This window comes from Talpa occidentalis, unplaced genomic scaffold (genome assembly GCF_014898055.3).
Source record: "Talpa occidentalis isolate TD23 unplaced genomic scaffold, MPIMG_talOcc4v2.1 talOcc4.6, whole genome shotgun sequence".
Taxonomy (NCBI): Eukaryota; Metazoa; Chordata; class Mammalia; order Eulipotyphla; family Talpidae; genus Talpa; species Talpa occidentalis.
This window is the reverse complement of record NW_023604972.1, coordinates 4,894,015-4,919,237: the sequence shown is the minus strand read 5'-3', so window position 1 is coordinate 4,919,237 and position 25,223 is coordinate 4,894,015. Positions and strand designations below refer to the sequence as shown.

At 37.0% G+C, this 25,223-nt stretch overlaps 1 protein-coding gene across 3 annotated transcripts in view; it reads left to right on the top strand.

The window, feature by feature from the left end:
• The window catches only part of RAB28 (RAB28, member RAS oncogene family), a 56,702-nt gene that overhangs the window by 16,275 nt on the left and 15,204 nt on the right, over positions 1-25,223 (top strand). For all 3 annotated transcript variants that reach the window (XM_037529052.2, XM_037529053.2, XM_054687886.1), the window contains exon 4: positions 3,419-3,548. In XM_037529052.2, coding sequence (XP_037384949.1) covers positions 3,419-3,548 — 130 coding nt within the window. The remainder of the gene's footprint in view (positions 1-3,418; positions 3,549-25,223) is intronic.

The window sequence follows — 25,223 nt, the reverse complement described above, 5'->3', positions numbered from 1 at the left end:
TCTCCACCGGGTAAGATTTATCTGTGATCCTCTGAATTCAACTTTCTTTCTAGATTTCAGGATGGTGATTTGCCTTGAAAATTTAACTCTTCAGTGTCCAAGAAAAGCCACTGATTTTCAGTTTCTTACTTTATTTTTCTTATTGTAAAGACAGACACAGTGGCATCTAAACTCTTTTACATGTTGGAGCTGAAATCAAAAGTCCTAGATTGTCTTTTGTATTTTAATGTCTGTAGTTACTTACTTTTCCTTCTCAGATTTTCACCACAGTGTGAAAGGTCAAGACTAGTACTAATCATCATGCTAAGAGCAAAGAAAAAAATGATAGTTTTTACATTAAATGGTATTGAGAATGGGGCATAGGAACAGTTAGATGTTTGGGTTGTTGGGTAGCTAGAATAATGAAAAGTTGCATATTCTTCTATTTTTCTTCTGAGTCCTGGAAGACTTGTAGTTATTGCTTACTAAAAAATATTGGGACACATTGGTCTAGATCAGAATTGGCAAACATTTCTCTATAGAGGTAGAAAATATTTTAGGTTTCTCAGGCCATGCTGTCTCTCGTGCAACTATGCAACTCTGTAGTTGTGGTGAAAATTCAACCATTGATATAGTTACTTAAAAACTGAGTCAGACCATATTTCAATATACTTGTGTATGGGCTATGAACTGAATTTGAACTCTGAGCCTTAGTTTACCATCTTCTGACCTAGATAGTGGCATTTAATTTTCTTATTAAATTTTTTATACCATTGTTCATTTTTAAACAATATTTGCTTCCCCCATCACCCCTCAAGTGTAGTCCCCATAGAATTTCCTTCACCAATACACCCGTGCACCATCACCACAACCCCCTGTTCCCCTACCTCCCTCCCTCTGATCCCTCTCCTGCCTCCTCCCCTGCAAGATCTCTCTGATTTATAATTGTCTGTTTTTGTTTTGTTGCATTTTGTGTTATTATTGTTTTTTTACACTGATGTCTTACTTGGTTCTCTTATATTCCTCCTACAGTGGAGTGGTATTTTATTTTTATTCTAGAGCTGTTGTCTAATACTGACCAAGAGATGATGCAATGTTTTGTTTATATGTGGTCTGTCATGTTCCAATCTTATGTTGAGATGAAGATTTCAGATATTAACTAGAAGAGTTACAAAAATCTTGTTTTAAGAGGCATAATAGGTCAAGGCTCAATTTATGAGTGTAAAACACTACCTCAAAATTGCTTTGAAAATATGGTTTTTTATTCATTGAGAATAATAATGGTATGTTTGTTTTTAAATAAGTATTTTACTTAATCATTTAGGAGTGACAAGATTTTACAGGTAGATGGCAGAAGTGTTGTCCAGGATCAGTTGATAGTAGAGCCAGGACTGCAGCCCAGCAGCAACCTGATTTCCAGGGCAGAGCCCTTTAGTGTCACACATGTCAGCCAGAGGTGGGGTCAACAGATTGAAGATTAGCTTTCTTCAGAGGTCAGTTCTAGGCATTATTCATAATAAGGAAAGTGGAATTATGCTGCTTATTTTGAATAGGTCTGCTCTTTCAGAACATTTGGGAAGATAGACAAAAATAGCTGTCTGAGTTACCGAAATGAATCAAATAATGCTGCAAAAAAATTAGAGAACATTTAAACTGAAAGGATCTTAGAGCCTATTTAACTTAATGATCTGATTTTAGAGGCAAGCAACTTGAGACCTAGACAAGCTAAGTGAATTGAGAGTCAGTGTAGTTTAATAAAAGAACATGGAGTAGAAGGTCATAATAGTAGAGTGCTAGAGCTGGCTCGGTAAGTCAGTTAAGTTTTCAGGAATTTTTGTGAGCCAGTTGCTAAATTCAGCTATGAATAAAAATTATGTATAGGCTGATAAATTATATTAAAGACAAAGCATTGTATGTTCAAATGTATCTTTTAATATTTTATTATATATTTCTATTATATATGCTCTTGAAATTCTTTATGTCTGTGGAGATGCTTTGTAGTGTTGTCCTGCCCAACTCTTTGTTTAGTGCCATGACAGATAACTTGGAAATGGCTACAAGGGAGTATTTACACCACGAAAATTGGCAAATGATTCAGCTAAACTCCCCCCAGGCCACCCCATTCTGTGTCAGTTGATTGATGTTTATCAGTCTATCACTGACTGCCTTTTGTGTTGTGTACTTCTCTATTTTTGTGCTTGCCTTTGATGCAAGACTCTGAATTTGCACAGCTTTATGAAATTTACAACATTGCGAGCATCTAGCATAATGCTTGGCATATAGTTGACAGATGAATGTTTGTGGGATGAATGAATGAATGTAGAGTAAAGTTGGATTTATATTTATTCTGACCTTGATTCAAATTCTGCCTTCATGACTTAACTAGCATCATTTAAGTAGATATCTGTCTGGTGCATTGTAGGTATGAAAGACTGGTCAACATTTATGTTAAAATCTAGAAGGCAACATAAATGCTGTGAGGGTCCAGACTTAGACTGTACACAGAGCTTTGTATTAAGTATTTGACCACAAATTGGATGAGACTCAAGAATGTGGCACTGTTATTTTTGTGTGTGTACATACTTCTTTTCCTTCCCACACAAAATAATGGGATATATTAGGAGGAATATGATATATATGAGGCAGGAAGCAATCCCTCTGTTATATTTGGCTTTGTTCAGGCTCTTATTACAGTATCATGTCCAGTTTTACATTGCTCAATTTAAAGAGGATGTCAAAAAACTGTATGTAGTGTGTCTTGGGAAGAACCAACAACTATGATTAAAGGATAGAAAATAGGTCCTTTGAGGCAAGTTTAAGGAATTGAGTTTATTTTTTCTGGAAAGGCGACCATAAAAGGAGTTACTTAACTACCTTCAAGTACATGATGGGTTGTTGTAAGGAGGATGCGCTCATGTCTTTCTTGAAATGCACAGAGGCCCAAAAGAGGAAATTGACTTATTTCATTGAAAGAAAATTGTGTTAAACACTGAAATTGGCTATCGAGGGATGTTATGGAATCTCCATTTTTGCAAATATTTAAAAAGAGCAGCAGCAGATGGCAACTTACTGAAAGGTTTAAATATTTGACCTCATGAAAGTGACAGGCAGGATTATAGATCTTGCAGCCGTTTCCAACTCTAAGATATAATTTCATTTTTATTATAATTTACCAAGCATAATCTAGGTATCTAATTGGGAAACCATTTACAGTTTGATAATATTCTTTTGCTTGCATTGCATCTTAATTGTTGAGTTTATTTTGAATGAAAAAAAATCAGTATTGTTTGCTAGTAGTGGATTCGAGGTCAGTTAGTATGTAAAACAGTCTACATTTGCGGTTTTACACTCTCCGAAATATGCTTGGACCATTGAGAGAAGACAGTATTAATTTTTTTCAAGTTCTGCATTACAAATATTCTTTAACTCTTTTTGACAGGGAATCCTTTTGGTATATGATATTACAAATTATCAAAGTTTTGAAAATTTAGAAGACTGGTATACTGTGGTGAAGAAAGTGAGCGAGGAGTCAGAAATTCAGCCACTGGTTGCCTTAGTGGGCAATAAAAGTAAGTTGTTAATGCTTGTTTATATATAGTAAAGTTTATGTACCTATCCTGTACTTTTTAATTCCTACAAAAATTGATTTTTGGAAACAAATAGATACATCTTTTTTGCAGTGAGCAAATAGCTTGAGTAGAAAATTCCTAAAGACATGTACAATCATTTCAATAACAGTTTTGATGTGTGATCTATCATAACTGCTGCTTTGGCGAACTCCTGTTAAGGTAAGTTCTGTTCAGGCAGTGTGTATTTGGCTTCCTGTGGTCTAAGGAAGTAGCGTGGACTATTAAGAACAGCAACACAGCTGCAGATTTTATGGTACTGCTCTGCAGCTTCAGCTTTGCCCCAGAGATTTTGAGAGATACATCTCATTAAATGATCCCGGTTTTAGGGAAGGATGCGATGTCTGTGTGGAACTTTGCATGCATTATTCCTTGTTCCCACTTCTCATAAAACTTTCTTAAGTTTTGATTTTTTTTGTCTGAAATATAGATAATTTTTTGAGGAAAGAATGTTATATCAGGGGAGGAATAATGTTTGGTAAATGTGATGGTAAGTAATTTTTGAGCTCTGTCTCTGGGGCTATGGCATATGTAATATAAAAATTATGATTTCAGTATAGGATGTTGTTTGGTTTATATTCCTGTAATTCAGTTACTGGAAAAGGAGACCTTAATAAGGGTTTTCAAATGTATAAAGTATTGTGATATGAGCTAATTTTCCACAACTTATTTGAGGTCAGAAAAAGAGAAAATGAATTCAAATTATACCATGGAGGTTTTAAGTCAGGAACTGTTTCCTGACTGCAAGCGTTAAGTCAATACCCAAGTATACTACCAAGAGAGTTATCTTCTCCAAAGGTCTTTAAAAGCCAGTGAATTTTTGGTCTATAATTACTTAGGAAATGGTACTTCCTGAAGGACCAAACCAAGATTTCTTCATTATGTGGTTTTGCACACTTAGATTAACATTTTATAAATCCTAGCTTTACTTTAAATAACTTTACAAATCAAGTGCGAATATTACTTCTCTGAAGAGTTCTTGTCTAAAAAGTTAAAATAAAATGCAATAGTACATTCTAGAAAACAGTGTTACATATCCCCAAATGGATGGCTTGGGTTAAAGCTACAGTTTCTTTTTAAATTTTAGTTAAAATTTGCTCATCTGTTTTGTAAATAATTCTGAGTGAATCGGATGCTTTCCGATTCATTGACATCCCGTATCATAAATCATATGTTTTGGTGATCTTAGATTCAAATTCTCAGTACAGCTTTTTAGTTTATGAGACCATTTCTTAGACAATTGTTATGTTACAGAAACATAGATATTATCGCTCAATTTGTGCTTTATTGGCGGTTTCCCATCACCTTTTGGGAAATTATAGAGTAGGGAAGGGGAGCAGGGGGGATTTGTTTTTATTTCTTTCAGGCTATAATCTAACCACCATCTGGAGTAATGGTGTCGTAGTGCATAATTATATACATTATGTTACGTGTTTGTGCTCTTGTGTGAGGCATCTATCATTGGTCACTGTCAAAGACAGGGTCCCAGACTCGGTGGGCTGTCAGACTGTGCTGGTGGTACCATTCCCCAGTTTTAAAAACAAACTTTTATGTAAGTTATATGAACTTATGCAAGATGTTAATGCAGTGTTATGTTTGGTTTGAGATTTAATAGCATGAAAGTCAAGAGTTTTTTTACTTTTGACTTAGCTCTAGCCCCTTGTATGGATTTATAAAATACTTGGAATGATATCAATTGCTGTCACACAGCATATTGTATATTTAAAATGAAGAGAGTATGTATGAACATTTTCCTGGATATTTACTGCATAATCTGTCACTGATCTGATTTCATGTGATTGTGTATAATGAGAGATCTTAAAATTTGTATTTCTAAGTGATATAAACATTTTCTTTCTTGGCAGTGTAGTTCTGTTGAAAAGCTAAGGAATTAGCAAAGACTGTACATATTGGTTAAGGGCAAAGCAAAAGAAAAATTATGGGAAGACATCTAAAACTAAATTATTATGCTCATTTCCTATATATAGTCATCTTTTGCCTAGAAGTGATTAATCATTATTGTGTCCTCTTCTTTGCTTCTTAAACAGAAAGTTGAAAATAAATATGTCGGTTGTGAAAATAAGTGGCAGCAGTAGTAGCCATCTTTTGGCTAAAGGTCAAAGAAAATTTCCATACAAAGTGTGTGTATGTGTGAGAATTTGTTTTGTATGAAGAGCTTATAATTAGTAAGTTATAAATTCCCTTGCCTTTTTTTTTTTTTAGGAATATAGTACACTCTCAGAAATTTGGGCTGAGGATTAGGGATCCTCTTATGTGAGAATGAATTATGGGTTTATTTTGTTTAAATGTAAAGAATATATAGAGCAGCTAATGAAATGGCCAGTAGAGGAGTGGAATAGACAGAATTAAGAATTAATAAATTATTTTAGTATACAGTGCTTAAAACTATATAATACTTAATTTCATACTGTATTGTGTTCAGAGTGGTTATGTAGTACTAGTTAGTGTTCTTTCTTTGCACTATTTAAGATTTTTAAAAAAATTTTATTTTTTAAAGATGTATTTATTTATGCATACAAGAGCTGGGGTATAGGCCAGAGATGCTGGGGGATGAGAGGATTCACCAGAGACAGAGTGGGGAGCAGAACAGGTGGATCTACCGAAAACCACTGCTGAGGGGAGCAGCAGGTGAGACAGGAGAGGTCTGCTGCACCCTGTGGGTTGCTCCCTGGCTGGCCAGGGATGGAACTCGCAAACTCGTGCTGCTGAGGCTGCGGATTGCTTCATAGTACGGTTCTTAACCCCTTGTGCCACCACGGAGGCCCACTATTTAAGATTTTAAAGGAAGCATTGAGTTGATTTTTAGACAGAATTTGCTTACAAGTTCTGTTTCTTCACTAACTGGTAGTGTGACATCAGAGAGCTTACTTTATGTTTTTATGCTTCAATTTTCTCATCTGGAAATAAGGATAATAGTTTCTCTCTGATAAAATTGGTTTAAAGATTAAATGAGATAATGCACGAAAAGCACTAAGTATGTGGTCTTATACATAGTAATTGCTCAGTAACTATTACTGTTAATCAAAGTAGCCTTTGAAAATTACTGACTAGATCTTCAAGAATTTACATGATCACAAGTTACAAATTAGTAGAGCTGAAATAGATGCACAGAAGTGGTCTGGAGGAAATGACTTTACTCTCTTTTTTTCTTTCTCCTCTAGCTATGGTTCTCATACCATGTGTTCAGCCAGGCAGTTTGTTCAGTCATCACTGAGTCCCAGCCAGTGTACTCAGCTAGCCTGTGTTAATTTGATCAGAGGTTAGCTGGAGAGAGTGCCTAAGACCTGATTAGAATCTGCTTAATTAAGTCTTAATTTTATTCTTTTTCCCTACCATTTTCAGATTTTCTAAATATTTGACTTTCTTTTGTTCCGATTGTTGCGATTAATAAGTACAGTTATGTCCAAATCCTCATGGAAGGTTCTACTTTCCCCTAGTGAGGTAAAAGTAAATTCTGATAGGTAACTTTCAAGATGGGGAAAAGGGCAAAGCATCTTATTCCTTGTATTTCATGAGGGTTCTGCTGAGCTTTGATGATATTGACAGCTTCAGGAGGAGTGAGATTTCTGACAGGACACAGATCCAGCCACCTGAGCACCTGGGAATGATTACACCACCATCTCCAGCAACCTCTGCAAGTCGTGGGCATATCTAGGAGGCCTCGTACCTGGTGTCCTGGCTCAGAGGGCTGGCTTCCCCAGCACTGGGGTGCTTTCACTTGAATCCAAACTCCTCATCCAGGTTTCCCCGTCCTTGGGCAAGCTGCTCCTGCCTCCTTCCCACCCTTCTCTGCCTCGCACGCTTCCTAGCCCATGTAAGACACAGCTTCCCTTTATTCCCTCCAAGTTTTTTACCTATGGTTTTTCCTTTTACAAATGATTTTTCTTCCAGCCTTTGTTTGACTGGCTTCATCTTGTCATTTGGATCTCCTCCTACACATCATCTCCTCAGAGTTGTCTTCCTTGACCGTTCAATCGTCCAGGTCATCCCCTTTCTGTCAGGACATTGTGCTGCAGTTATCTGCATACTTCCATCCCCATCAGTATTGTCTCTCCCCTGTCTTTTCCCATTAAAATCTAAACTTTTTGAGAGCCAAGGCCCTCTTCACTTAAAGCAGTACCTGAATGAATGAAAACTGAACAAATAAAAGCCTTTTTATGAAAACTGTTGAGATTAGAAGTGTTTATGGCCTGACATGTGTTATCCAGGGAAATTGGTTTTCTTAATGAGGAAAAATACATATGGAGATACAGGGACTCTATTAGCTCGTTCACAGGCCTAGCTGGGCTGCCAAATTCCACTGGGTAAATGATGTTGAGAGCTTCTTGGGAGATGCTTCCAATTTCTGTTGATATTATGCTGGATCATTTTGAGATAAATTGTCAAAGTTTAATGTCATGATTTTAGACTGTAAAATATTTTGGAATTTTGCTTCTTTTTCCTAACTACTTTTACCTAATGGTAGAATTCCACTCTTCTGACTTTTAAAGTTTTAATTTTTATGTTTAATTAAAAAAAAATCAATCTCCACTGAAGTATAGGTTTAATTTTTCTTTGAGTGTTTCAGGGAGGTGCAGACTGAAATGAAATGAACATTCAGGAATATTCATATATTTAAAGATAAATTTTTGATTCAATCTTTTTAAATCACATATAGCCTTTTGATTTGTCATTTTGTTATTTTCTGTCATTAAGCTGCTATGTTTTCCTACTATCTGATCAATCAGTCTGTTGCTTCCTTGACGAGCTAACATTCTCTGTTGGATAGATTGTAAACAGAAATTAACTGGGGTTGCATAGGAGCTGCCCTCTTCCTGATTTATAGCTTCTTAGTTGGTTCAGGGGTGGTGGGTATCAGTAACTTGTATTGGGAGTAGGAATTATCACGCTCCAGGATAGAGTGGATGGATGAGTGATTTCTACTCTTAAAGATATTAACCAGATCCTTTCCCAAATAAAGACTAATAACTCAGATTTTTAAACAATCTTCATGACAGATGAGGGCATAGAGAAGAGTGCATCAACACTAATTAACAATGTTGGAGTGTATATTCTTCCTAACAGTGACTGATGGTCCTTGGAGTGCTATCTCTGCCCAGGAAGTGATGTTTTACACTGTGAGGTTCAAAGGTTACATTTTAATGTACCCTGTAAGTTGTGTTCCCTGAACTCAGTGGAAATGTATTAGTAAAACAAGTAAATTTCAAGTTGAAAATTTACTGTTGCTCTCAATAAATTATCAGAAGGCTTTTAAAAGACTATTCTTTATTCTCAGTAATAGAGATGTGTGGGTGATGGCTATATGTCCAATTTGAGAAACATCATGGGGATTTACATAAATGTACTTGCTGTACTGTGATTCTTTTAAATCTTCAGAAATTATTATTTTATCTGGAGAGTAGCTATATGAAACTATAAACTAGGTAGCACTTACTTTGATTCCCATTTTGAGGGATATATATCATCTTGTATAGAAGTTATCTATAATATAACAGTAAATGAGTGAGTCATTATTATCAGTTTAGGCAGCTTATAATTTATATAAACTCTTGACGATTTCAAAAGTTCATTCTGTTTAAACATTGTAAATTAAAGCATTTTACCTCTCTCCCCATTCTTTTAATAATTTGGTTCTTTTTATAATCCCTAAGTGTTAAATCCAAGTGTCCCTTTCAGACGAACCTGATATTTCTGCTTTTATTTTTATTTTTTTTAACTTTTTCCTCTGTGCGAATTTGTCAAATAGAGCTATGATTATTTACTGACTGAAAGATGCTGGTAGCATTTCTGTATCCTGAATGAGAGAGTATTTCAATATATACGCTTACATTCACATTCCAATTGTACAATTCACATTCCTACTCCACTTTCAGAACATGTGACCAGCATTTCAAGTTTCATTTGCTGGGAGGTTTCCTCAAATTAGATGCATAAGCTTGCAGTCAGACTGGTCATGATTGTTAACTCTTGGGGGAGCAAATGTCAAATGAGTGCTTTTCATAATAGTAATCAAAGTTGACTTGTTGCAGTCATGTTGTTGTGTCATTTCATAGTTAATTTTTGAGTTAAGCTACTTCGAGCCATTTTCAACAGTGTTGTAGTTTACATAAACTAACAAATATTAAGGTTTTTGTGGTTTGGTCTCATTTTGGTAGATGGGTATAAGTATTTTGTTCATAAAAATCTTTATAATTTTATAATTTCATCTTTGTCATGATAAAGTTTGTTTCTTACTTATATTTTCTTTACTGAGGTAATACTGGTTACAACCCTGTACACGACCCAGACGAATAGCTTCACACTTCCTCAGAGGTGTGCGACCACACCATGCCGCCCACGAAGCATCATAGGCCTTTACCTGAAGCCACTGGGGCCTCCTCACTTGTTCCTACTCCCGTCCTTCCTCCCCGACCAGCAGCCTGAATTCTGCAGTTGGATTTCTAGGGTTTGCTTTGGTTTAGTTTTTTCAGTACCCCCCCACCCCCCAATATATTCTTTTTTAGATTTATTTATTTAGTTATACAAGTACTGGGTACAGTCAGAAGTGCGGGAGGGTGAGAGAATTCACCAGAGCCAGAGCTGGGAACAGAACAGGTAGAGTGACGAAATACACTGCTGAGGGGAGCAGCGGGCAGCAGGAGAGGTCCATGCGCCATGTGGGACCCTCGCCGGTCGCCGGGGATCGAACCGGCACTGCAGAGGCTGCGGGCTGCTTCACAGCCCAGCACTCAACTGCTGTGCCACCAGGGGAGGCCCCCCCATGTATTCTATATGAATGAAATCATCTGATAGAGAAAGTTTATTAAATGCTAAAGAAAGCATAATGTACCTTGTTTTTGTTTCTGTTATGATGAATCTCTGATTTTAAATTTCAGTAGAAATTATTAAACATTAATATTAAAGAAAACATTAAATTAAGAAACATAGCTAAAAATTTATTTGTAGCAAGGAGATTTGAAATTTTCATTTATGTAATTTAACCAACCCCCTTTAATTATTTATTTTAATTTATATCTGCTGTGATTGTGAAGAAATCCAATAGAGATTTAAAAAAGCACTAGAGGGCCTCCCTGGTGGCTTAAGGGTTAAGACGCAACCTATGAAACTGTTTGCAGCCACCGCAGCACGAGTTCGATCCCTGGCCAGGAGAAACCCACATGGCAGAGCAGTCCTCTTCTGTCTCCCCGCTGCTCCCCTCAGCAGTGTATTTCAGTGAATCTGCCTGTTTTGTTCCCCGCTCTGTCTCTGGTGAATCCTCTCACCCACCCATACCTCTGGCCTGTACCCCAGTTCTTGTATGCATAAATAAATAAATCTTTAAAAAAAATTAAAAAAGCACTAGAGTAGGGGCAGAACACTTCAGCTTTCTTCTGGCTCTGTCATTTTGTCTAGATGTGTCACTTTTTTGTTGTTTAAATACACATACAAGGACTGGGGCACAGGCCAGAGGTACATGGGGTGAGAGGATTCACGAGAGACCGAGTGGGGAGCAGAACAGGTGGATCTTGAATCTACTGAAATACACTGCTGAGGGCCTCCCCGGTGGCGCAGCGGTTGAGCACTGGGTTGCGAAGCTGCCCGCTGCTGGTTCAATCCCCCACCACCAGGTGAGGGTCCCACATGGCGCGCAGACCTCTCCTGCTGCCCACTGCTCCCCTCAGCAGTGTACTTCGTCACTCTGCCTGCTCTGCTCTCCCCTCTGGCTCTGGTGAATTCTCTCACCCTCCCACGCTTCTGACTGTACCCAGTACTTGTATAAATAAATAAATAAATCTTAAAAAAAAAAAAAACCAACTTTATAAAAAAAAAAAAAGAAATACACTGCTACACTGCTGAGGGGAGCAGCAGGTGAGACAGGAGAGGTCTGCTGCGCCATGTGGGATCCTGCCCCAGCACTGAACTCATGTTGCAGTGACTGGCAGTAGTTATAGTGCTGAGACTTAACCTCTTGCACCACCAGGGAGGCCCTAGATGTGTTACTTTGGACAATTCATTCCATCCCATAAGATCATCCTCTGTATGAAATGAAGGGATTATACTAAGGAATTATAAACATCTTGTAAAATATGATAAACATTTATCATCATACAATTTTAAGAGAGTTTAATTTTAACTTTATATGCAGCTCAATCTTGTCTTATCTTTCAGGGATGATTGATTAGGCTCATCTTATCATTCAGCTGTAAGATTTTTAAGAATCCATTTTCTATGTGAATGGATAGGCGCATGTACCTGATGATAATAGTGCTGGTGAGGACGGTGATGATGATGATAATGGGAATTAAAAAATAAGTAAGATTTATTGAATTCTTACTATTTTCTAGGTATATCTTGGAAATATGACCACTACTACCGCTCCAGGTATAAGGGCTACAGAAATGAAGAGATAAAAATCTTTTCTCTCATCTAGCTGGCCCAGTAGAGGAAGATAGGAAGTAAATAAAAAAAGTAAGAGATGTAATATGTTAAATGGTGAAAAGCACTGTGTTGATGGATAATCAGGGAAGGGAGAAAAAGGAGGTGTTGACAGAGGGTGTGTTACAGTGTAAAACATGGTAGTGGGGGGAAGTCTGAGAAGATTACATTTGAGCAGATACAGAAGGGAGGCGAGAACCAGCCAGATAGTGGATGAAGAACCAGGCAAGTAGAGGGAGGAGTAAGGCACAGGCCCCACTAGTATTTTGGGTGTTTTTTTTTTTCCTGGGAACTCCAAGGAGGTGTCTGTGCGCTCATGTCTGTGTCTGTAGCTGTATGCAGGGAATAGTGAATGAAAGGAATAGATGAAGTTAGATGTAAAGAGGAAATGATCTAGGAAGAGGACAGATGAGGGAAGACTTTGTAGGTTATTTAAAGGGCTTTGACTTTTACACTGTGTGAGGTGGAAAACCACCGAGGGATTTGAGCAGAGAGAAGTGACTTAACTTGTATTTTGAAAGCATCCCTATAGTGTTTGTTCTGATAATATATTATAGTGGATAAAATTGGAAGCAAAGTAAACAGAGAGAAGACTTTTGACATAATCTAGGTGAAAAATAATGGTGGCATGGACCAAGGTGATATCAGTGGAAGTAGTGAGAGGCCTTGACTTCTGGGTTTATTTTGAAGGTGGGGGTGATGGATTTTCTCAGAGACCTGTAGTGGAGCGTAGGCAAGAAGCAAGATAATGCTAAGATTTTTGGCCTCAGCATCTGGACAGCTGAGGTTCGATTTAATGAGATGAAAAAGCACGCAAGAGGAAAGATTTGGGGAGAAGATCAAAAGTTCGGCTTTGGGCCTGTTAATTCGAGGTGCTGTGAAGCATCTATGTGGGCTGTCCAGTGGGTAGCTGGATATATGCATCTGGAGTTCAGGGGCAAGTCCAAGTCTAGAGATAAGTGTGAGTCAGCAGCACGCTGATGATACTGGAAGCCTGGAGACTGGGTGAACTTTCCACAGCAGCGAGTATGTGAAGAGATGGAGCCTTCAGCTCCAACCATGTCTTCAAGTTTGGGAAAGTGAAGAGATCAGCAAAGGAATTGCAGTGTGGCCAGGTGGGAGGAAAGCCATGGGTGTGCAGTGACCGGGAAGCCATATGTAAAGGGGTTTTAAAGAGGAGGGGGTGATGGACGATTGCGGACCAAGAATGGCGATGAGTTTAAGCACCGAAGAGGCAGTTGATGGTGCCCTTGGTGAGCAGGTTCATGGCACAGAAAGAGTAAGAGCTGAGCAGAGTGAGTTCCAGAGGGGAGGGAAGGAAGCACTTGGCAGATGGTGCTTGAGGCCCTGTGTGTATGTAATGCTGAAGGAAGTCAGGACCAGGGTAGCCGCTGGAGTGGATGTGGATCACACCTTTTGGGTGTTGTTTTTAAAGGTTGGAGACACCATAGCCTGCTTTCTGTTGATGGTGAGAGAGGCAAGCGTGAGGTTCTAAATACCTGAAGTTCTGAAATGCAGGTCCTTTTCAATTTTTTGAACTTGTTCTATTGTTCCAGTTTTGAGTGCTGGCATCTCCATTTCTTTTCTGTTTGTTGCATTCGTTCTGATTAAGGGCAGAGAGTGTGAGGGGTCCGTGAGAACTCCTCCAGTTTCTAGACTCCTTACAGAGGGGCTGAGGGAAATGAACAAGAAGGAAAGAACTAGGATGGAATTCTAGTTTCTGACTTAATTTAAAAAACTGCTAATTTTTGCTCTTTAAACTGATTCCTCTGAAAGCATCATCTTTTTAAGGGGAAACCTTACTCCCTTTTGAAATGGTATAGGCCCTCTATGAGGAGAGCTCTATCCAGGCACCGCTATAGCCCCTGCCTTGCTTGCCGCTGCCTTTGGCGAAACATCCTAAGTTTGGTTTTGGTTAAGTGCTTATTAGGTGTCTAGTGACTAGCCCCGTCCCCAGCACACAGAAAGCGCTCAGTAAATACTTGTTGTCAGTGACTTAGAAAATTATTAATTCTTTACCTTGGTAAATGATGGAGCCGTGGACCTTTTGAGATGATAAAATGAAAATTCTGGTTTTTTTTTTTTTTTTAACTTTTGTAAAACTCTGAGCCTACTCTTTTTACCAGGAGTTCAATAACAGCCTCATTTGATGTTTGAATTATTGCCACATAAGATCATGTAAAAAGCGTTTTATGTTACATACGTTGTTCATTTTTTCATTCAAAATTTGAATTTTAAAAAGATGAGAAATTGTATTTTCCCCTGTGGATATTTATTTTCTGGTGTGTTCTTAATGTCTTTAATGTGGAGAGACAGAACCGAGTGGTGGTGAAGGCACAGACTTGTAAGTCAGACCACCTAGGTTCAGATTGTCAACTGTGTGGTAGTAGTTAAGCTATTTACCCTACTTGTATCTCAGTTTCCTTATCTGTAAAGTGGGAATGATAATAGCACCTACCTCAGAGGAAAATTATTATAAGAATAAAATGTATCAAACCCCTCTGGAGCCACACCTTGTGCATGACTGGCACTCGGTGCATTGGTCATCACTGTTGTGTTCCCGCTTCTCTTCAAGTCCTGTCTTCCAGTTATGGGTCATGGGAAGAAGGATGACTAGGCATAAATGTACACTAAATATACATGTGTGTGTGTGTGGTGTATATCTATATGTGTGTATATATATAATTTAAGAATATAAAAATCAAAAACTTTAAAAACTTTGTGACATGTCCAGGAAATACGTAAAAATGGTTAACATTTTGGTTATAATTAATGTCTGGAGACCAGCCTTCATTTTACTAATAGTTTAGAAGTCTATTTTTTTTGAAACATTATTTAAATTCAGTTGATGGAGGGGATAGAATTTTGATATCCAGTCTGAATGGTGAAAGCTGTTATACAGTTGCCATGAATTTTTATCTCAAGTTTATTTTGCTGTGTAGACATGTGTCTAATAAAAAAAGATGCTGCAAAAACCATCGTTTGAGTCTGAATGTGCTTCTGTTTTTGGTTGAGGTATAAATGTTATTTCTGGCTGTGTCCTTCATACTTAGCTCTTCTTACAACAAATGGAAAGGCCTTGATTGTGCCTGGGGGAATAGTTAATGCACAGTGGACATATGGTGGACAAAAGCCGAGTCTAGTAAATGAAATAAAATTATAAATGGTAAACCTGTGAGTGCTTACAGAGTCTGGGAGCTATGAAAGATAGGGTATTGTTTGAGATTAGCAGATTTTGTGTATAGCACAAAAATGATAATTCTTTTCTTGGCTTGTTGTGTTGTATATATTTCTATAAATCTGCTTGAAAGATCTGCTCTCATCTTCTATAAAAAACATATTTGTCTTTTATTTATCTTTCTGTAAACTTTGTAATGTGACTTTGATGTCAACAATAGAGGTTGATGATCTCACATGTTGGGAGAGTTACTGCTCATTTGATTGGGGGCAGTTAATTAGCATTAACCCAGAACAGCTCTTGGGCTTTATGGATTTGAGCATTGTATGTGGTTGCACTGCTCCAGCGAAAGGTTAAGTATTAATGGAAAATGGTCACAGCCCTTTTACTTAAAGAAAACATGTTCCTTGTAAGTTTTCTTTTGATTTTACTTTTACAGTTACATTGAATGTCTTCATTCATTTAGCCATCCATAAAGCAAATATTGTTGCACATGCAGTGGATAATAAGTCTTTTTAAGACTACTTGTGTGGTATGTCACAGATCATTAACTGCAAGTAACCACCTGAGTTGAGGGAAGCCTGGAAGCATCATTATAGTGAAGTAAGCTTTTATTTAGGTATCACTGCAGCACACTGATTTATAGAAATGTCACCAATTGCCACTGTGAAAATATATTTTCATTATCATTCAGGGAATGGTAGAGATTAACTGCTATAGACTGTTAAAGAGATATATTGCTAATAATGAAAACAAATAAAAACAGGTATTACTGTAGTCTGTATTTTAACTAATAGTTTAAAGAGTTAATTATGTGATTAATAAGGCTAAATTATGTGGTTCTTTAGATGTTTTCAAATCTGTGTATTTTTCTGTATATGTGTTAAATCAAAGGCATGTTCTGAGCTTTCCCTAATTTGAAATATCTTTAAATTAAATAACATGGAGAGACAATAACAAACTTAATGTACCTGTTTAACACTGTCGATGTGTAAAGTAGTAAGTTCTAGGTGAGCACATGGTTGCTATGCGAATCATGAGCCCTGCCTTCAGGAAGCTTCGATTCTTGTTGTGGGAGTAAGATCACAGTGGTCAAGAGGCAGAGGAAAGGTAAGAGTTTGTTGCTGTGTCATCAACAGGAGGGCGAAGTTGTCAAGTAAGGATCAAGTGAAATGTGGAACTCAAACTGAGTCTTTGCAAAATTAGTAGAGTTTGGATGTATAAGTGGGAGTACTGATTTTAAGGCAAAAATGTAAACATTTTAAGATAAATTAGAAATTTAGAGAAAAGTTGACAGAAATTTATTACCTCACCGTCATGGAGGCTGTAAGTCCAAGATGACGGCGTCAGCAGTGGGTTCCGCTGACTTGGCTTGTTGATGACTGTCTTTGCCCTCTGTCTTCACCTGGTCTTTCCTCTGTGTCCTAATATCCCCCGATTGTGACAGGGCAACCCCAAAGGGAAATGGGTGTGAGTCCTCACCTGTGCACTTAAAAAAAAAAAAAACAACTCAGGACGAGACCCAAGAGCAGGCACACAGAGAAAGCTTAATAAAAGGTTTATTTAAAAGGGAAATGAAAGGAGAGAGAGAGAGCGAGCGCGTGTGTGCTCTCTAAATTCATTTTTTTTGCATGTGTAGTCAGTGGTTTCAGACCATTTGAAAGTCCTCCTAATGGTGACTGACTGTTCTTGGAGCGCTGTCTCTGCCCAGGAAGCCATGTTTTACACTGTGAGGTTCAAAGGTTATTCTACCTATTACTATTTAAATATGAAGATGGAATTGAGTGGTATTAGTTAATCTGGGTTTTAAAATTTACGATGAAGGTCATTATTGGATTTTTTTTTTTTTTTTTTAGCAATTTCTTACCTTGACTGTGAGGATAGACTTCAGAGCTTGCAAGCTGTAATGCAGCTTGACCAGAGAGCACTGATCACAGGTTGACCAGTGCTGTTCTGATGTGGGCATAATTCTGATATGGGCGATAACTGAGACCCCCGTCCTTTGTAGAAGTTAGAAAGAAATGAGCTTGAGCCGATTAGAGCATCTTATCACTTGGTGCCGTTGTCCTTTCTGTCTCTCCTTATGCCTTTGTAGCAGCTTGACGCTCTTGTGGGCACTGGCCTGTTTCTCTCTGTGGTGGCATTGTAGTAAGCCAGCATGGCTCAGCTGGAAATATGTTTCTCAAAATTTCCTTCCCAGTGTTGCTCTGGTTAAGCATTGGTCACAAGAGCCATTCGGTGCAGATTTGCAAGTTGAAAGTGACGTGCCTTTGACTCTGAGGGTCAGCGCTGAGCACCAGGCACTGTGGCAACTCAAGCCATGTCACTGATTTACTAGCTCACAGTGTAGGAGAGGGATTGCGTGAGGACTGGCAGGTCCCTAGTTCCTGCCAGGTGTCTCCATTCAGCTCCTCTGAGCACTTGCTCTGCATGTGCAGCTGTCTAGGAAGGGTGTGGGTCTCACCCCTGGCATCAGGGCTGGTGTTGGGGAGGGACAGATGTGAATTCTAGTTTGTGCCAGTTCCTGTTCTCACAGGTTGGTTGCTCTTGTGGATTTCATTTATCTCTTTTGGTTCTAGCTCATCCTTGCTGTTCCACTTAGTACCCGCTCTTGTTAGCCTGTAGCCTCCCTGACTGCTGGACTGACTGACCCACGGTGTCTTTAGGTCCGGGACTGGATGCAGAGGCAGCAGCCTGCCCCTGCTGTGACAGCTCCTGCAGTCTTGTGAGGTCCCACCCTTCTGAGATGTCCATTTTTGTTGTCACCTCTGTTGCTCCTAATGGATACACTATGTCTGTTGCATGGCCCTCTAGAAACCTTTTACATTAGATCCTGAGTTTAGAAAGTTATTTCTATTAGCTCTTTTTAATTTTGCAAGAATTGTTCTGTTTCTCTTCTACACTTGGAACCTTTTCCTTGTTTTTTGTTAGTGCTGCTGTGTATTCTCATCTTTAGTATTTCATTTGTCATCTCACTGATATTTTGAATGTTAAGTAATTTAGTTTAGGTTAAAATACTTGATTTAGATTAAAATATTGTATTTAAATATTAGTTTTAAAAATATTTAAACAGACTTAACAGTCTTTTAAAAACAATTGATTTTTTTTAACCATAAAGACCCATTTAACAAGAGTGAGCTGGAAAGTGTACAAAGAAACCACAAGAATTACATGTGAATGGCTTAGAGGGAGACAGAGTGTCATTTTAAATCAACACTGCAGCAAAGGCATAGTAAGAAGTGTTTGACAACCAAAATTCAGACATATTTTGAAACTTTTTTGTAGACTTATAATGTAATGTGATGTGATTAATTATAAATTAACTCTAAGACTTTTTTTTTGGGGGGGGGACTTTAAAGTTTCATCACCTCTGTCAGTATCAGGGGGTCCTTAATTGGAACTGATTTCAATGTCTTTATTTTCATCATAGTTATTTAATATCACAGGTGTAGTATATTTTGAATTTTGAAACTGACTTTTAGTTGTAAATAGACAGATTTATTTGTAGCTATTCAGGTTAATTGGTGCCACTTTGGCACTTTAGGATTTTATTATAATGCTTTATTTCATTCTGAAGCACTTATGTATAAAAGGTAATGTAATAAATATTGAATGAATTAAAATTTAATGAATTTAAAATATGATTAAATTTTTTTTAGCTTTAGATTCTTTATTTTTTTTATTTTTTTAAATAATAAATTTTATTTTTATATTCCCCATACAATTGCAGCCCCCCCATTCTGACCCCAATCCCTCCCCTCCCGCCCCCGCCCCCCTAAAAGTGTCTCTGGTTGGTAGTTTTTTGTTGATTTTGATTTTCACTTTCTTATAGTTATTCGTTTTCCTGGTCCCTTATTTAAGTTTTCTAGATTCCTGCTATGAGTGAGACCATCCGGTATTTTTCTTTTTCTTTTTGGCTTATTTCGCTGAGCATGATCCCTTCCAGTGCCATCCATGTTGCTGCAAATTGCATGTGTTTATCTTTTTTGAATGCTGAGTGATATTCCATGGTATATATGTACCACATCTTCTTGATCCAGTCATCTATTTTTGGGCATTTGGGCTGTTTCCAAAGCTTAGCTATTGTAAACAGTGCTGCTATAAACATAGGAGTGCGGGTGCTCTTTGGAATTGATGTTTCTGTGTCCTTTGGGTAAATACCTCGGAGTGGAATTGCTGGATCATATGAAAGCTCTATCTTTAGTAGACTGAGGAATCTCCACACAGCTCTCCATAGTGGTTGGACCAGTTTGCACTCCCACCAGCAGTGCAGAAGAGTTCCTTTTTCTCCACACCCTCGCCAACATTTGTTGTTGCTAGTTTTTTTAATATGTGCCATTCTCACTGGTGTGAGATGGTATCTCATGGTAGTTTTGATTTGCATTTCCCTGATGACAAGTGATGTTGAACATAAAATATGATTAAATTTTAATAAAAATATTGTTAAATGTTAGTGGAGTGACTTTACAGCTTCCCTTTTCAGATAGCTTTTTTGGTGTAAACTCTTAATGTTTGCTGTTTCAGCTTCATAGAACATATTGCATCTGTGAAATATACTTCTCAGGTTTAATGTTAAGAAGCACCACGTGTTGCATTGGAATGTATTTTACAGTGTTTCACTTAGTAGCACACCCCAGTAAGATAAAGATTGCTAGTTTGAAGTCAGATAGTCTAGATTTGGGGGTTTTGCTATGGATATTTGTTTCCTCCTAAATCAGAAAATTTTCAGTTAAACTTCCACCGAAACTATTTGCTTTTCAAAGGTAGATCTAAATTTCCTTAGGAGATAGAGCTGTTCTGTATAGAAACAGTGAGTCTTCTGAAAATGAATATCACAATGTGGAGTTTTAAAAACCTTCAGTAGTGATTATTAAATACTATTTTAGAATTTTCTGTAATTCGGGATTAGCCAAAAAGTACAGAACAGTCATTTCAGTCTTAACAAAACAAAAACAAGTAAGTATTTAAACTAACTTATCAATTGAATCTATTTTAATTTCTGTAAGATAGTATTTTTTGGTTTAAAACTGAACACCAAAGAAGTTTTCTGTTAGGAATTGTATTTACTTGTGCCTTTTCCTTAAGTAGAGGAAGCATTTTTTTTTTTTTTTTTTTTGGACAGTTGTCTTATTGTTTATGTTTCTTGACATACTGGGCTAGCACCATCTTCTGAGAGTTTGCTACATTACAGTTTAATATTTAAATCTAAGGGAAATTTTATAATTGTGAAAATGCTTTCATTTTTGTGATAATTTGAACATTTTTCTTAAAATCAGTTTGGTTAAAATGCATTTTGATGATCATAAATAACTAAATTTGAGTTTCATTTTGCTTTATGTGTTGTAAACATTTGCATACATTGTTTCCTCTTACATTTTATTTATTTATTTATTTATGAAGTAGCATTTCTTTTTTTTTTTTTTTTTTTAAAGATTTATTTATTTATTTATACAAGCACTGGGTACAGTCAGAAGAATGGGAGGGTGAGAGAATTCACCAGAGCCAGAGCGGGGAGCAGAACAGGCAGAAGGACTGAAGTACACTGCTGAGGGGAACAGCGGGTGGCAGGGGAGGTCTGCGCGCCATGTGGGACCCTCCTCCCGTGGCCGGGGAGCAGCCGGGGATCAAACTGGCCCTGCAGAGGCTGCGGGCAACTTCGCAACCCAGCGCTCAACCGCTGCGCCACCCGGGAGGCCCTCCTCTTACATTTTAAAGTATTTGTTCACTTATTCATTCATGCATGCCTTGGCTTTACCAAGTACCATAGTAGGAGAGACAGTATTATAGTGTTATCCCAGAGTAATGTGCTTGGTGACAAGGGGACTTTACAGCAGAAGTATCGTCTTAAGGAATATGCAGGAATGTAGCATACAGAAGGGCAAGAAAGGGCAGTTCAGGAAGAAGTGTAAGGTTGAGGAAAGGCTCAGAAGCTAGGAAATAGTCAGATACAGGGGAAACTTAGAGCATTTTCTCAAAGCTGAAGCATAGGACGCAAGGCAGGTAGGGTTTAAGGAGGTAGGGTTTTTTAGAATAGCTATAGAAAGCCACTAGCAGTTTTAAAGCAGAAGAGTGATTTGAGCAGTGGTTTAGAACAAGGGTCAACAGTCTTTGGTCCATGACTTTTTCTTGTATGGACCACTTTTTAGAAATTTTTTTTTAAAGTGTTAAGTGGTTGAAAAAGAAATAAAAAAAAATAATATGAAAGTCAAATTTCATTGTCCATAAATAGTTTTCTTGGAACAGAGCCATACTCATCTATTTATATCTTGTCTATGGCAGGTTTTTTTTTTTCTACAATGGAAGAGTTTAAGTATTTGCTACAAACCTTCTATCACCTGCAACACAAAAAATGTTTATATGACCCCTTACAGAAAACGTTTGTCAGCACCTGATCTAAAAACACCAATTAAAATGGAGAGACAGTAAAAATGGATAGAAAAGCAAGACTCAACAATCTGTTGTTTATAAGAAACCCACTTTATTTATTTTAAATATAATTGATAGATATTTTACATCATTGTTCAGTTTTTTACAATGTTTGCTTTCTCCTCTCAGGTGTAGTCCCCATAGAATTCCCACCACCAGTTCACCCATACACCATCACCATAGTCTCTTGTGTTCTTCCCTCCCCTGCAGAATGTTTCTGATTTATAGTTGCCTGTTAATTTTTTTATTGTTATTATTTCCCCCCAATCTCTTATTTGGTTCCCCTATATTCCTCCTGTAAGTGAAACCATCCAATATTTTTCTTTTTCCTTCTAACTTATTTCACCGAGCATGATCCCATCCAGCTCCATCCATGTTGCTGCAAATGGCATAGGCTTATCTTTTTGATTGTTTAATAGTATTCCGTTGTGTATATATGCCACATCTCCTTGATCCAGTCATCTATTTTTGGGCATTTGGGTTACTGTATAATAAACAGTGCTGTAATAAACATAGGGGTGCAGGTATCCTTTTGAATTAATGTTTTTGTGTCCTTTGGATAGATTCCTAGGAATGGAATTGCTGGATCATACGGAAACTCTATGTTTAGTAGGTCAAGAAATCTCCACACAGCTCTCCATACTGGTTGGACCAGTTTGCACTCCCACCAACAGTGCAGGAGAGTTCCTTTTTCACCACATCCTCACCAACATTTGTTGTTGCTAGTTTTTTTGAAATGTGCCATTCTTACTGGTGTGAGGTGATATCTCATTGTGGTTTTGATTTGCATTTCCCTAATGATAAGGGATGTTGAACAATTTTTTTTTCATATTCCTGTTGGCCATTTGCATTTCCTCTCTGGAGAAGTTATCTTTTTAGCTCTTCTGCCCATTTTTTGACTGGATTGTTTACTTTGTTTTTATTGAGTTGTGTGAGTTCTTTGTAGATCTTTGTGATCAACCCCTTTTCAGTTGTATGGAGTGCAAAAATATTCTCCCAATCAGTAGGGTGTCTCTTTGTTTTGGCTAATGTCTATAAGAAATTAACTTTAAATATGAAGCTATACTTAGGTTAAATGGAAAAGGATGGAAAAAGCTCTAGTCTGCAAATTCAATTCTAAAGAAAGTTAGGATAGCTATATTAATATCGGAAGCAAGGAATTTAGTTCCTGCAGGTATGAAGGAAAACATTACATAATTTAAAAGGCAAAAATGTCATTGCAAAATTGGTGAGATAATCCTAAATGTATATAAGCCTAATAGAAGTAAAAAAAAATACAGCAAAAAACTGATAGAACAGAAAAGAGAACTAGACAAATTCACCTTTGCAGCTGAGGCAACAGAGTTTCTCTCAGTTCCGATGAGAAATAACATGTAGACCAATTATGAGTTACCACTCAGAAGACATGAACATCAGCTAGTAGGACCTAATTGACTATGGAACATTCCAATTGACAATAGCAGCGTACATGTTGCTTTTAAGGGCACATGGGACATTTACCAAGATAGACCATATCCTGGCCTATAAAAACATTCGTATAAATTTAAAAGATCTGAATATTTTCTGACAATAATAGAATTAAAAGTAGAACTCAATAACAGAAAGATATTTTTAATATCCCTTACTATTTTGAAATTAAACAGTTCATTTCTAGATAACCTACAGGTCAAAGGGGAAGTCATTAAAAATTATGTTGAGCAAAAATGAAAACATCACATATCAAAATTGTTAAGATGCAGCTACAGCAGTTTTTAGGAGAAATGTTTATCAAGATTAAATGCTTATATTTGCAAAAAAAGAAATTTTCAAAGTTAGTGCTCTAAACTTTCACCTTAATAAAACAGAACATTAAGGGCAATTTAAACCTAAAGCACATAAAAGGAAAATGTAAGGTAAAAGTAGAAATAAAAAGCAATAGAGAAAATTGTGAATTTTAAGCACAAGTATAGATTTGTGTAATCACAGCTATAAGTAGTGTAGTTTTACCACTCTGAAAAAATCTTTCGTGCTACCATTTTAGAGTAACATCTGCCCCCTGGAACTGTTGATCTGTTATTCTTCATTATTGTAATTTTGTCATTTCTGTATTTTCAATCTACAGGGACTCAAAATGCTTGCTGGATGGAGTATAAATTGATGCAATCACTTTCAAAACAATTTGGTATTCTATTAAGCTGAACATTCATACACTATATGATTCAGTGGTTTTACTCTGCTATATGTCTCAAACAGACTGCTACAAACGTGTCGTGTCATGTATTAAGAATAATCATGATGCTTCTCTGTTACTAATAGCTAGCAATTGGAAACATCCAGGGAGGGATTCCTTCACTTGGTGAAAAGACGTATAAATTGTGTATGTTCACAGTAAGGTGCATTACATGGCAATGAAAATGGAAACTATACTCTTTGTCTTGGTTATTGCTTTACCCACATCGGTAAGGCAAGTACCGTAAAGCACAATAGAAACTGAGAAAAGGGGGGGACACTTGACAAAGAAATATAAAAACTAGTACATAGGAAAAGTGTTAAACCTCATTGAAGTTTTTAAATTCATACCACAAATTAGTTTCATTGATGGCACAATTTTTCTTGATTTGTTTGTGAAACATAGTGACTTTTTGGCAGTCATATTTCTTAAGAATGTTGGTTGAAGAATCTGCAAAGTCCAAGTCAAGCTCTGGTACTTCTTTATTTCTTGCAATAGCAGTTGTTCTAATACAGTGTGATTTACTGTGGCATCACAGAAAGACAGCATTAGAGAGTGTGCATGGCGGGTGAAATTAAACACATGCTCACAATCAAATTAATGTATTTCATCTGTCTTCAACTAATAACAATCTGTCATGTTATCTATCTGAGTAGGGGCATAAACAGTTTATTTTGTGTTTGGAGTAACTTCCTGGAGGTAGTTAATGTGACAAGTAGTTTGTTTGAATTGAGTATAACCAGATCAACACTCTAGATGTTTCCTTGATAACCTAAAAATTACTGTGAAAATCTCTACAAGTGCTATATTTGTATTTTTCTTTTACTTCTTTAATTTAGACTGTGACATATTTTACAATCATTTCACTGAGATGATTCTGTTTTTGCCATGACATATGGACTGCGGGGCACAAAAAGTTTATGCTTTTAATACTTTCTTTATATTGACAGGAAATAGACATTAATAATATAATTAATTATCATAGTATAATACTTTCCCTTTTTTAAAAAATGAAGTAATATATTCGGACTTGAATAAAAAATTAATATTAGTGAATATGTTCTTCTAGCATGTTGAAAAAGGGTAACTTAGGAAAATAGGATTTTGTTAAGTCTCAGGTCAATATAAAAAGCACAGTAGGCACTCTATTGTAATATTTTTCAGAGTTTTAATATTTTACATCGTGTCTGATTTTTCCGCTGCATTACACTTGGTACTGTATCTTTCAAGACAGTTCTGTTTTTTATGTTAGTGACCCTGTAGATAGATGCAAGGGGAATCCCAAAAAGGGTGTCTGAATGTACACGTAGTACTTGAAAGGAGAAGGTATTACGTACTTGGCTTATTAACATTCGCCTGTGTTTTAGAA